Source organism: Symphodus melops, assembly GCF_947650265.1.
Source record: "Symphodus melops genome assembly, chromosome: 16".
NCBI lineage: Eukaryota > Metazoa > Chordata > Actinopteri > Labriformes > Labridae > Symphodus > Symphodus melops.
In genome coordinates this window covers 16,951,198-16,964,750 of record NC_136706.1, presented here as the reverse complement: position 1 = coordinate 16,964,750, position 13,553 = coordinate 16,951,198, and the positions used below count along the sequence as shown (strand labels likewise).

At 39.5% G+C, this 13,553-nt stretch overlaps 1 protein-coding gene across 2 annotated transcripts in view; it reads left to right on the top strand.

The window, feature by feature from the left end:
* The window catches only part of LOC306836521 (protein unc-13 homolog B-like), a 67,722-nt gene extending 56,652 nt beyond the window's left edge, over window positions 1-11,070 (top strand). The window contains exons 26-40 of one of the 2 annotated variants that reach the window (XM_079363645.1): window positions 231-357; window positions 542-638; window positions 910-1,053; window positions 1,455-1,532; window positions 2,171-2,248; window positions 7,108-7,196; window positions 7,330-7,476; window positions 7,781-7,904; window positions 8,036-8,089; window positions 8,192-8,269; window positions 8,608-8,755; window positions 8,977-9,033; window positions 9,243-9,332; window positions 9,459-9,618; window positions 10,342-11,070. In XM_079363645.1, the coding sequence (XP_079219771.1) occupies window positions 231-357; window positions 542-638; window positions 910-1,053; window positions 1,455-1,532; window positions 2,171-2,248; window positions 7,108-7,196; window positions 7,330-7,476; window positions 7,781-7,904; window positions 8,036-8,089; window positions 8,192-8,269; window positions 8,608-8,755; window positions 8,977-9,033; window positions 9,243-9,332; window positions 9,459-9,618; window positions 10,342-10,621 (1,751 nt within the window). In that variant the 3' untranslated portion in view covers window positions 10,622-11,070. The remainder of the gene's footprint in view (window positions 1-230; window positions 358-541; window positions 639-909; window positions 1,054-1,454; window positions 1,533-2,170; window positions 2,249-7,107; window positions 7,197-7,329; window positions 7,477-7,780; window positions 7,905-8,035; window positions 8,090-8,191; window positions 8,270-8,607; window positions 8,756-8,976; window positions 9,034-9,242; window positions 9,333-9,458; window positions 9,619-10,341) is intronic. The other variant, XM_079363646.1, reaches the window with a different exon arrangement.
* Window positions 11,071-13,553: the final 2,483 nt, after the last annotated feature.

Here is a 13,553-nt window from a genome sequence, read left to right as displayed (position 1 = left end):
CACCTCCATTATTTGTGTAGCCTCTAATAGAAAACCTTGAAAAGTAAAGTATTAACAAACACAGCGGAGAGATAACAACAGATAAACCCGCCTTAAAGCTGACTTAATGAGTTACAGCACAGATTCCCTTGATACCATCCTCCTAACAATCAACATCTGCGTATGGCCTGAGTCTCTATGTCTAAGTCATCCCAATGCTCACAGGCTCTTTGATGTCTTTGTGTCTGCAGAGCACGAGAAGCACCGCCTGTGTAAGAGCACCGACTACATGAACATGCACTTCAAGATCAAGTGGCTCTACAACGAATATGTCAAGGAGCTGCCCAACTTCAATGGGGTTGTCCCAGACTACCCATCGTAAGTGTTTGAAACGCATTCACTTGAAGCTACGTTATGATTCTTTTAGAATAGCTTCCCTTTTGAATATGTTTATTGAATTGATTGCACCTCAGCTCAGGTACAAGAACAATGAATGAACAAAGTCAGACTTTAAAATAACTTTTTCAAATAATTATTTTGTTGTCTTTTCTTCCCCGTGTAGATGGTTCGTACAATTTGTGCTCCAGTGGTTGGATGAAAATGAGGACGTGTCCATGGAGTTTATGCATGGAGCACTTGAGAGAGACAAAAAAGATGGAGTAAGAAAACAGAATGTTTCCTCTTCTAATCAGTTTTTAGATTTGGTTCCTTTCTTTTTTTTTTCTTTTTTTTTTCATTTATTGAGATAGATCAAATTGCTGAGTCCATATTTAGAGATGCACAGTATTCGCATGTTGCGCTTTTAAAAAGTTCAACAGCTTGTGGAGATTTTTTTTTAACCATGATAAATGGATATGAAAAAAAAAAAAGGCTCGTATTTATTTTGATTTCTGTGTCTGTGTGTTTCCACCCCGTCCCACACTGGCATAGTTCCAGCAAACGTCTGAGCACGCTCTGTTCTCGTGCTCCGTGGTGGACATCTTCACCCAGCTCAACCAGAGCTTCGAGATCATCAGGAAACTGGAGTGTCCTGATCCAAACGTGTTGGCTCAGTACAGCCGCCGCTTCTCCAAGGTAAGGCCAGAGCTCCATGTGGATTTGGATCTCACATGCTATCGTCGGTTGTCACAGATTATTTGGAATTTACGCTTCTCTCTGTCGAGAGGGATTGTATGATATTTAAAGAAAAGAAAAAAAGGGATAATATTCCCCTGCTTTGGGACAGAGGAACAGAACAGTCGTGTCATCGGATTTTGCTTTCATGCATGCAGAGGAAATACACAAAATAACAAACGTTTCAAATAATGGAATTGGGGAACAAGTTGGTCTTTCATAAATATTTCCAAAAAGTGTCAATGTGCTGTGTTATCTGCTGTTTTAGTATTCCATCCATTTATGTAAATAATTTAATAGATTTTAAACGTGTGTCATGTTGTGCAAAGTGATCATGTATTTCTTCCTCTTCATCTTCACAGACCATTGCCAAAGTTCTTCTTCAATACAGTGCCATTCTGACCAAAAGCTTCCCCTCTTACATTGACAAGGAGAAGATTGTAAGTTTCAGCACCTCAAAGGGGTTTTCATTATTTTTGTACTGTTATAAATTCTGTATCACAAACATGTTGTCTTTTAGAGGCCAACACGTTGTTGAGTTAGTTCTTCTCATGACTTTGTGTTAAATGTGAAGCTTGATGCAAAGGCAACTGGACTGGTTAAATATCTTGGAAGATGTTTCACCTCTACTCCAAAAGCCTTCTTCGGTTCTAGACTATCTGGCGGACGGAGCTAGAAATGTAAGCCTCTGTGGATTTTTGGATGTGTGCCATCCTTGATCATTAGCATGCTAGTGAGCCACTTGAGGCTTCAATTTGTAGCTCCGTCCACCAGATAGTTTAGCGCTGAAGAAGCCTTTCAGTGGAAAAATGTCTTCAAGATCTTCCACCAGGCCAGTTGGCTTGGGAACAAGCTTCAAATGTACCATGACCTGGATGTCTGAGAACCTACACCTTGTGTTCATTTTACAAAATACATACCCAAGCAAAGTTCAGATTAGACTTGTGTCTTCTTTTTTCAATTCTGTCTTCAAGGTTTAACCTTTGATTTAGTATCAGTTTTAAATTCTGAATAGGTCCAGCTTCATGTCAGCCAACCCTCTTGTCTCTCTTTTTTTTTGTCCTGTCTCTCTTTGCAGCCATGTGTCCTCTTGAATAATGTGCAGCAGTTAAGAATTCAGCTGGAGAAGATGTTTGAGTCGATGGGTGCCAAACAGGTATGTTTAAAGATGGAGGCGTGGACGACAAGAAACCTATGCAGCCGTTGTAATCCAACTAATCGGAAGTCATCGTCTTGTATTGACATTGCTGGTTCATATTTATGAGCCATTCATTTTGAATCAACTAAACCCCACTGAAGTTCCTCTCTGGATCGATAACAGTAGATGTTTAGGATTGGTCACTTGTACAACAGTCGTGTTTTTGTCCCCTGTAAATCAGACAGCAACAGAAGAAGCGCGGGTATGTACAGTCACGGTTGTTTTAACCATGAAGTAGGAGTAGATGGCTGTTAGAGCTAGGCTACAATAGATCAGTAACGTCTGAGGAGTTAGACCCTGTACTGTCTTATAGGCTCGAGGATATTAACACAGAGACTACGTTGAACCATGTCCTCTGTTGTAGTTTTCTTAGCGTAGCTACTGAAGGACAGTCAGTTGCTCCTCAGTCACCTGTAACCTCGTCTTAGCTTTGAACTTGAATAGAATACACTATGTTTTAGAAGTGCTAAGTCCACTAGCTGTTTCGTAGCTGTTTAAAGTTGTAGCAGAAGTTTTAATGAGTGTGTTCACTTTGCAACTAAAGCAAGATGAAGTGGAGGAAGAGGAGGAGGAGGCAGGAGAGGAAGAGGTAGGTTTCCAACATGGTGTTAACATTTCTGTAATTCACCTCAATATGTAGAGTATTACACTTGTGACTCCTCTTCCCTTTGGTTCGCACAGCAGGTCGTTACCATGGAAGAGGAAGCAAAGACTCTGGTGGGCAGCGTAGATGGTAGCAGATTAGATTTCTCTGTAGTAGTGAGTGATGTTGAGAGACTTCTAGATCCGTAAACCTACATAGACAAACAAGCCTCTCTAGCATGAACAGTAGCTTTAGTCTGGTGACTTTTCTTTTCTTTTAGAGTTTCAACATTTAACTCCAGCCACGGTTGATAAGTCCGAAACGAAGTGCTGAAGTACATTACATAGAAACCCATCCAGTTATTGAAGGTTGGCTGTGGCTCAGTTGGTAGAGTTTTTTGTTTTTTTTCCTGATATGGAAGGTTGAGGGTTCGATCCCCTGTTAAGACGTCCGATGTGTCCTTGGGCAAAACCCTTAGCCACTGATTTGGTGGCAGGGTGTGAATGGATATGTTACTTTTGATGGATGATATTACATAGCAAGCAATCAGTGTGTAGAAGGATATGAATGTGTAGGTGTGACTTGCGGTGTAAAAGCGTAGACAGTGACAGTGAAAGTGTGATTGTGTGTTTGAGCTCAAATTTATCCACAGGGTGTTGAGATATTTCAATGGATTTGTGAATACAAATCTGCTGGATTGCTGATGTTTCTTGGAGACATGGAAAAACGTTAGAGGACAATTTGTCTTCACTAAGAACAATCTAAAAGGTAGTCTTATTGGACCTGACTTCTTACCTACCCAGAATGATACACAGCGAATGAAGGAGATCCATTGGATATTTGAAATGTAGTTAAGCACTTAATGATGTAGTGTTTTATGTAATTTTTTTATATTGCATTCGTCTGTGTGGTCCACAGTTCGTCACGATAGTCACAGGGTGTTGTCGCATCATGTTATCATGGAGTTGAAGTGAAAATATGTTGTTTGTTGGAAGTTAGTGGGCAATAAATCAACTCTCATTTGCAATTTTGGCTTCTGACCATCATGAAAACATAATAATCGAGATTAAGACGATTACTGTCGCGCTCATACTGTCCAGATGTTTTGTCATGTGTGATCATAGTTTCAAAGTGTTTGATGTTATTTTTTATCAGCTCTACCTCAAATAAATAGTTAATTACTTGTATTTTTTAGATATATTCAAGTGTTTAAGTGCAATACAGGCATGTGATGTAGATCTGATGGAAATCTTGAATAATCATGATCTCGATATCAATCAAGACCCTCGTCATTATGATCTTTGCCCTAATCCAGCAGCCCTAAACTGTCTGCCTGTGCTTTATTGTTCCAACAAGTTGAGTCCTCCAACTGAATGCCGTTTAAGTTTGTTTGAACCATTGGAATGATTGTGTTCTTTAATAGAAAAAAAAAACACCTTTAAAAGCTTTGATATAATGGTTATTGGATCAGTATTTACCCAATCTAATTTCCCTAAAATCTGAAAACGTGTTGAATAAATCTTAAACTGGAGCATACCCACAGCAAAACTCATTAAACACAGTTATTGAAAGCTAAGAACGCATACCTGTTTCTCCCCTAGTGTTTAGAACTAGCTGTGCCTTTGTTGTTAATGTGTTATAAGAAACTGATCTGGCACATTGTCAGTAGTTCCTCTTAATTACCTTTTTCTTTTTTTTTCTTTTTTCTTTTGACAGTATACCCTATTACACTATCCATAAATTAAAAAAGTTATGCTAGGCATGACAAGCTCACTGTATTGCTCTCTCTTGATGCTCTTTTCTTCAGTCGTCTAATCGTTTGGTGGCACAGAGAACACAAATAGATACATAGTGCAAACAGTAGCTCAGTCTGTAGGGACTTGGGTCCGCAACCGGAGGGATGCATACCAAAAATATGGAAGTTGGTTTGGTAACTGAAGAGGTGCACCACTTCTCGAGCACTGCCAAGTTGCCCTTAAGCAAGGCACCAAACCTCCACCAGCTCAGGGGACGGCTCCTGCGGGCTGCCACTGCACTCTGACATTTCTCCAGTAATGCCTGTCCACAGGTCCTGCTTGTTCATGTGTGTGAGAAGCATGTCTCTAGAACAACAGAGTACAAACGAGAATGAATAAAGTACATAAAAAAAGACAATGATAGCAGTGTGTAACCAGCTAAAGCCAGTTCAGGTCTTAACTAAATCTTTACACGATATCTACTCACAACATTCTACAAGTAAAATATGAGACAGCGAAGTCACAATGGTGTTCTCTCCTCTCTTTTCTAGCGCAACAATAGATTGCTAGCATGGCAGGCAAGTTCAATGTATATGCAAGCATGTATTTATGATGCATGGTTGCATATACTCCGCAAATGAAATTGTGCTTCTTTGTACATTTTGATTAAAAGACTTTCTGACATTACTGTAGCTTTTCAGACTTTATGTAATTGTTGTCTTTTCACTGCACCTCCTAGTTTGAGGAGAGTGAGGAGGAGGAGGAGGAGGAAGTAGGGGTGGAAGGGGTGAAAATTGAGCTTGAGGTTTGTGGTGGTCAAATGTTGTTTTGTTACGCATTTCAGTCCGAGCCATTCTTTGCTCTCCCTTTTCATACTCCCACTGTCACCAGTGATTTTAACTGAAACAGTACACTCCCTTCGTGTTCAGTGTGGAGTTTTTGTGTGCCATCATCGGTGTTGATTTCTACTAAAGGTTATTCTTTCCTCTGGCCTTTCCTCAAAACTGGTCACTCATTTCCTTTTACAAAAAAAAAGCTTTATCATGAACTTTTTCTTGTACCGTTCATTTAATTCGTTTTTGTTTGTTTTTTTTCCTTTGAAATTTTTCTTTTGCTATAGACTGATCAGGAAAAGGTGGGTGCCAAAGTTCTTGAAAAGTTATACTCCTTCCAGTTTGAATATCTTCCCATATGTGCCGTGTTCTGCGTGTTTGTAACTCTCCTAAAAACCTGCAGTTAGAAATCTTGTAAAGAGTTGTTTTGAGCCTGTTTGTAAAGGAAGCCCCCCCCCCCCCCGGTTATGTTGCACCAGAGCTTTTTGTTTGACAGCTTTTAATTTTGACTTCTCTTTTTAAAAATCAAACTCTCCCTCCACACAAAGACGGATGCCCCAGTAGAAAAGGTACGTTACATGTACATGCAAAAGCACCTTGTGTGCAGTGATGGGTATTGGTCATTTGAGGTTTCCCTCTCGTATTAAAAATGCAATCAAAATCCAAAATGGGAACGACTTTATCAGTTAAATGAGGTTGTCCTGTGTTTACCTCCACCTCTCTGTGCTGCCGTAGACTGAAAACGCACTTGAAGACAAGAAGGTGAGCCTCAAACTCATCAGTGTTATCATGCACAGGCAAACGGAGTCCAGGGCATAACGAAACCCATTCTGCACATTCCAAACAGAAAACCATCCATTCCCAGCTGACTTTCCACCCTGAAGCCTTCCCCCCCCTCGTCTCAGTCTCTCCTCACGCATAGTGCTATTGGACTCTGACAGGCCATGAATCAAATGACCATTCAGATCATTGACTTAATGAGCCAGCACCATGATTCCAGCTAGCTTCCCTGCAGGCAGTGCTTATTTAGATGATGCCGCAGTATACCTGTGTTAGGTATGCTGGAGGTATTTCATGTCTCTTTCACTCCTACTTGTTCCTTCACCCTGTGTTTGTTCGCCTCTGAATATGTGAGACAAGTCTCTAGCAGTATTAAACTTTTTTTTTGTTTTTCAATGTGCTCTCTCTCGAAAGTTGGAGACGGCTGGTAAAAAGGTGGGTTTTCTCCACTGTGTTCATTCTGTATTTTCTTTCCTTTTCCCGTTTAATTTATAAATAGGGTCGTGGTTATTCGACTGAAAATTCATTTTTTTTCAGTGCCCAAAAACACAATAACCACGTTCAGTTTAACATAGTGCTCCACAAACTGCTGGTTACTGTCGTTCTTTTTTTCTTTTTATAAATCTCGCACTCAAACTTCTTTGCTGTGCAGCTTAAGAAGTAGATGTTTTTGTCCAAGGGTTGAACATTTGACGTCTTCTATAAACAGAAGGTTTAGTCTCTTATTGTTCATTGCGTCGACATACGTCTCTCCCCAGTTGAATTTTACAGAGAGAAAATCTGCATTCAAAAAGTTTGGGACATTTTCTCGATTTGATCCATTTTGACCTATGTGGGACAAACGTATAAAAGCTGCTTGTATTCTTTCTGCCTGTCTTTCTAAAGATGGACACCGAGGCCGGAGAAATACTGAACGACCTTCAGGTGAAACTGAACAATGTGCTGGACGAGCTCAGCAGAACGTTTGGGAACAGGTAGAGTAATCCACAAGCCTTAAACAAATACAAAATCCCCAGAGACACATGTACACAACCAACAAGCATATTCACTTGAACATCATTACCCAAATGCGTTGTTGCTGACTAATTCTTTGCTTTCTTTTTTTAGTTTCCAGATCCGGATTAATGATTGCATGCGACAGATGTCGTCTCTGCTCTGCCAAATCAAGGGACCTCTCAACGCCAGCAACAAAAACCAGGTGGACGCCGACTCTGACAACATGCTGCGTCCACTCATGGATTTTCTGGACGGGAGGTGAGGGGATTCATTTCAATTTGGTACAGCTCTTCCCTATGCCATCAACGTGAGCTGTGTGAGGATGCTTCTGCTTGTACAATCCTCTCCTCAATTCCAAACTGCAGCTCTGAACATAGAATAAATTCTCAAAACAAAACTAGTGAAAATGAATCTACTGTCTTGCTTATGATCTTGTATAAATCGTTAGATGTCAGATTCCACTTCTAGCTTTGACTAGGCTGACCCACCTAAGCACCGTTTGTTTTCCATCATCGCATCACCTTGAGTTCATCTGTTTTTGTTTGCTTGAACATATTTTCAGGCTGACACTGTTTGCCACTGTATGTGAGAAGACTGTGCTAAAGCGTGTTCTGAAGGAGCTGTGGAGGATTGTGATGACCAGCCTGGAGAAGACTATCGTCCTACCACAGGGCAACGACACCTTTGTAAGATTAAAACACTCTCTTTTGTTTGTTTGTGTTTAAATCAGCTTCCATTGATACTTCAAAAAGACATTTAAAGTGCTAACAGGGCGCTAAATCATTCCTCCCCTTTTTTTGTTTTGTTTTTTGTTCAGGGTGCACAGATTCTCTCAGCAGCAAAAGAACTGGGTCAGCTTTCAAAACTCAAGGTATGTTAACACTTTATAACGCTGTGAGAAATTCACTACTGCTTGAAAAAAATATGGATTTTTTAGGGCTGTAACTCATCTCTTCTCCATTTCAATTTGCAGGATCACATGGCAGGGGAGGCGAAAAGCTTGTCTCCCAGGCAGTGTGCTGTCATGGACGTGGCACTGGACACGATCAAGGTCAGTTAATACTGCAGCTTTGGGTTTCATGAGGCTGCAGGGCGGGTCGGTCACATTTGCTTCATCACCTACCCATCCAATAAACAAAGAAGCTTGTGACATTGGGCTTACCGGTAAAAGATTAAGTGGACCAAATGGGGGATGGATTTTATCAATCAGAAATAATTCTAGGAAAATTTCAGATCGGCATTGCTGCTGTTGCTTGTCTTTGTTTTTATTCTATGATCATAAGGTAACACACTGGTCTTTTTTTTTTTCCACAAGAAGAACTCGTCCAACATGTTCATGAGTTTCTGCTGGTGCCTTCAATGCTGACTCATTATGTATGTCCTTTGCAGCAATATTTCCATGCAGGAGGCAGTGGACTGAAGAAGGCTTACCTGGAGAAGAGTCCAGAGTTATCCTCACTACGCCACGCTCTGTCCCTCTACACCCAGACGACAGACACCCTCATCAAGACCTTTGTGACCACTCAGCATGCACAAGGTAGTCCAGATCACTGCCTCATCATGACACATCGAAGAGGGCTTAGCAGGAGTGCATTTCCTATGTTTTACCAGCAGAGGGCACTAGGCTCTGTATATAATACGACCTCTTTCATTTTTCACCTGTCTTGTGTGCAATGTGTTGGGGGTTTTTTTAAGATGGAATTTTGTGACATGTTATTGCTTTCTTTCACTTTATCTCCTGTGCTGCCTGTGTGCCAGTGCACAATGGAAAGGGTATTAGGTTTACTCCTAATGAAAAAATACAGCCCAGCAGGGGTAGGTTTCATTGAACTCATCTTCTAGCCCTCCTCTTTATTCTCAGCCGTTCTCCTTTTTTCCCTTTAGATTACCCACTTGGGGTTGGGAAGGTCAAACCTTAAGCTTATCTATTTTTCTATATCGTCTCCTTAAGTTGACTTTCTTTTTTTCCTGGCTAAATGTAAGCTCAATGAATGTGTTGGGGTTTTTTTCTTCTTTTTAACAAGGTTCTGGCATAGACAAGCCGATAGGTGAGGTGTCTATCCAGATTGATTTGCACAATCCTGCCAAGGGGGATCGAAAAGTTACCTCCAAAGGTTTGTGTTAGCTTTTAATAACACAGTGTTTAATTTGTAGGAAAAAGGTTTGAATCTAATTATGTCCCCCTCTGATTCTGTTTTTTGTCCGTCTTGTCCTGTGTTATTGTGGTTTTATACATTTAGTCATTGGAGCTAATGACTTAAAGTGGCAGACATCCGGCATGTTTCGACCCTTCGTGGAGATCTCCATGATTGGACCAAACCTCAGCGACAAGAAGCGCAAATTTCAGACCAAATCCAAGAACAACAGCTGGTCTCCCAAGTTTAACGAGACCTTCCATTTGTACGTACTCCCAACACTTGTTTGTGATTGATAATCAATATAGAAGGAATGTTTTTATTCTATTTAAAGAACAAGTTGTCATGTTACCGTAAAACAAAATAGTTTCTGTTTTCACATCATATCCATGTGTTACAGGTACAGTTTGTGTTTGTCATTAGCCCTATTCAGATCCCACTCTTCTACTGTCTTCAGAGATAGTCAATTCAATTAAAAAAACTTTATTTGTCCCAGGGGGGCAATTCAAAAGCACACAGAGCAGTAAAAGAACAACAGTGCAGGTATACTAAAATTTCACCAAAGATAAAGTGTCAACAACAGAATCAAGTGTCAATATGCGCACTTGCACAGGGTGAAATCCTTCATGTTAACCATTGTCTTTACCAGACTCATTCCAAAACTGTTGAATGACTCAGCCAATCAGACATTAAGACAAACAAAAAAAAAAAAAAAAACGATCCAATTCAAATTTACAGCAAATTGTCAGACATCCTCTATTTTCATTCCAAACGTGTCTCTCTAATATGACCGTAATGTGACTATATTCAGGTTTAGGACCATCAGTCAAAATAAAATCTTTGAGGAATTAATTTTCTTTAATTATGAATGGCTCTTTGATTTCTTTAATCTTTTGGTCCTATTGAATGTTAACAACAAAGAAGAGAAAATGTAAGTTTAATTTTATATGTAATAGTATTTATAAATCACTGTGTTCTGTCTCCACAGTGTTCTGGGTAACCAGGATGGCTTAGAGTGCTATGAGCTGCAAGTCTGCGTCAAAGATTACTGCTTTGGCCGTGCCGACAGAGTCGTCGGCCTGACCGTGATCAAATTAAAGGATGTCAAGGGCAACTGCGCGTGCTGGTGCCCACTGGGCCAACGCATCCAAATGGATGACACCGGTCTCACCGCCATGCGAATCCTCTCCCAGCGCTCCAACGATGACGTGGCCAAGGAGTTTGTGAGACTAAAATCGGAGACCCGCTCAGCTGAGGAGGGCAGATGAGGAGAGCTGGAGGAGAAGGAGGGAGAGAGACGGAAAGGGATGGCCTTTGAGTTTCAGGATTAGAGGAGGGATCTCATGTGACAGTCTTGATAAAAATCAGGGAATTAGTTCCCATAAAAAGCAATGTTAACTTTTGTATTAGGTATTTAAAGTGTCTTACCTGCTGTCTCCTTGCCAAGATCATTGGCTCACTGTCAAATTTCCCCTCAGGGTGTTTTTGGACCAACACTCACTTTTAATGTCACATTACTTACACAGCCTGCTGTACAGCAAACAACCACTTATACACAAGCTCCGTCAGCCTTCCCACTCACCAGCTGTGTCACCAGGCACTCACAGCTTTTTATATTTAAACCCCATCTCTTCACCAGTCTGACGCAGACGCCACGCTGCACTGCCAAAAGAGTCCCCACACCTCCCCAGTGTGTTCGTGCAAACCCCCCCCCCCCCCCCCCCCCCCCCCCCCACCATGAACCATTCACCATGGGCCCTGTTTTAAATGCCTTACACTCTGCAAACTGTGAATGAGTGAAGTAAACAAGTCTTTTGAATGCTCTTTTCTGTATCTGCTTATGATGGTTTTGAGACAATGTGAAAATCTTGTACGTTTTTGCTTGGCCACAGTCTTACTTTAGGGTCATATCATTAATAAATGAAGTGGAGGTAAAGCTGTTAAAATAGTGTGCTGGTTACACAAGTTGATCCTGTGCAGCACATGTTTCAGTGAAAGGTACTTAAACCCCTTGATTTGACCCCTTCAACTCAACAATTCTTCAGTTAAATGTGTGCCTTGCAATGTTACATCATCTGTGTTTCCTATTCACCCTGTATGTTAAAGGGGAACTCTGTTTAGGCCACATTTATTTATTAGCTTCATCACCAACTCTTGGCTAATGTGGCCTAGTGTAACCATGATGTTGCAAACGTTTTATTTATTTTTTATACATATTTATTTGTTACCTGTGCTTTACAAAAAAAAAGTGATTTAAAGTGTTGTGTATACCACTGGTAGCAGGCATGTGTTGCTGCTTTACATACAGTATAATGTTCCACAGAAGAAGAGTTTCACACATCAGAATAAGCAAACAACCCGTCTTATGTCATTTAGATATCGACAAAGTTGACAACTCTCGTCCTTAACTTACAACTGAGCTGTTTATTGATCCTAAAGAGAAATAAGAGATAGCAACAATCTTTCCTAAAAGAATGTTTGAGCATTTGAATATGAACGTCTTAGTGACTCAAGTGATCCAGAGTGTAGAATAGCTCATGGTTTACGTAGATCTTCCTGCTTAATTTTCTTCTACTCTTTTATGAGTGGCCTTATTTTAGAATATATACAAAAAAAAAAGCTTTCTCTAAATTCTCGTATTTGTTTTTAGCTTTGAGGACTACCATGATGTCAAATAATGTTTCCAAGTGATGCTCCTTATATTTTGTACTTGTTACCTTTGACGATGATGAACACTTTTAGGTATAAGGTTCAGTGTTTTTTTGGGGTTTTTTTGCCATCTGTTATATTTGTGTTGTGTGTTTTATGAATGTTTCCGTTAATCTGATGAAATCACTTTAAATAATGGTGATGGTTGTAATGTATGATACGTTTTAAGTTTTTATTTCATTTAGAGATGAGATGATGAAAGTCAAATTTGTAAGAGAACCTCAGCGTGTGCTCTTTTTTAAACCAATCACTGTCTTGCAGAAATGATAAATTCACATTCCTCTTTGTGAAAGTTAATAAACCCTGACTAATAAATAGTTTTGTTTATTCTTATGAGAGGGGAAATGTTACATAGCCAATTTGTAATATTAACATTCCTTGTGCCAAGTTGTATTTATGTTCATTTTGATTTATTTATTTTTTACTTCCACATTTTCTAACCCTTGCACTATCATGAAGTCATTACCACGGTTAACCATTATAGAAACGTTTATTATTTGGTGTTTTCTTTGGTCACTGCTTTGAAATGTTTTTGTCAACATGTAAGCATTCCAGTCAATCATTTTTGTATAAAATATTTCTGAAGTAACCCTGCGTGTTTTTCTCATGCATTTATTTTTTACAGCACAAGGTGAAATTCATCAAAGATTTTTAGTTAGTGTTAGTTTAGTACTATAATACATCATTCATTAACACTTTGGTTGCACTTAACCATCGACTTATGAATCAGTTTATTGCAGGATGTATTTAATTCATATTTGACAGACATGATTAAGGCCGGGCATATAGAGGAAAATAAAGTTAGGGTGGAATTGTTTATTCATTACTCTTCAAAGGTGAAACTGCACAATTGTGTCACACTTTAGGTTAAAGTGCAGGTAACAATAATAATACATTTTATTTATTGGCACTTTTCATGAAACTCAAGGTCACCTTGCGGAAGAATAAAAACACAATACAATACAATAAAACAAGTGTATCAAAAAAGGATTCTTTTTTTTTTACAGTATGAAAGTTTATTTCAAGTGTTATCCTTAACCTCTGTTTAGTTTTAAAATACAGGGGAAAAGGAAGTCTCAATTTTTGTTCTTTATGCAAACCATTTGGAATGAATTCAGAAATGTTTTCTTGACATTTGGATTTAATTCTGAAAAGTAATGTTTAAAGTTCCTTCACCTTTTTTTGTTATACCATTTTATCTCTTAAACATCTGCTGTTTGACTACACGTAACTCTTCTTACGAGGTTTAAACTGTGCTCGACTTTTTTAATCTGCACACCGGCACCTAAACAGTATTTTATTCTTACTTTATTTTGCTAAACTAAACTGTCATCAACAAACTTTTTCTCCGTTTTTCTACTCTTGAACCAATAAAGGATCTGAAAATGTCTTCCATCCCTGTTTGAAGAAATCTTACCAAAACTTGAAGAAGTAACTGTGAGTCCGAAAATGTCACTGTGCAGATCTCAAAAGTCTAATAGGCAGAGGAAT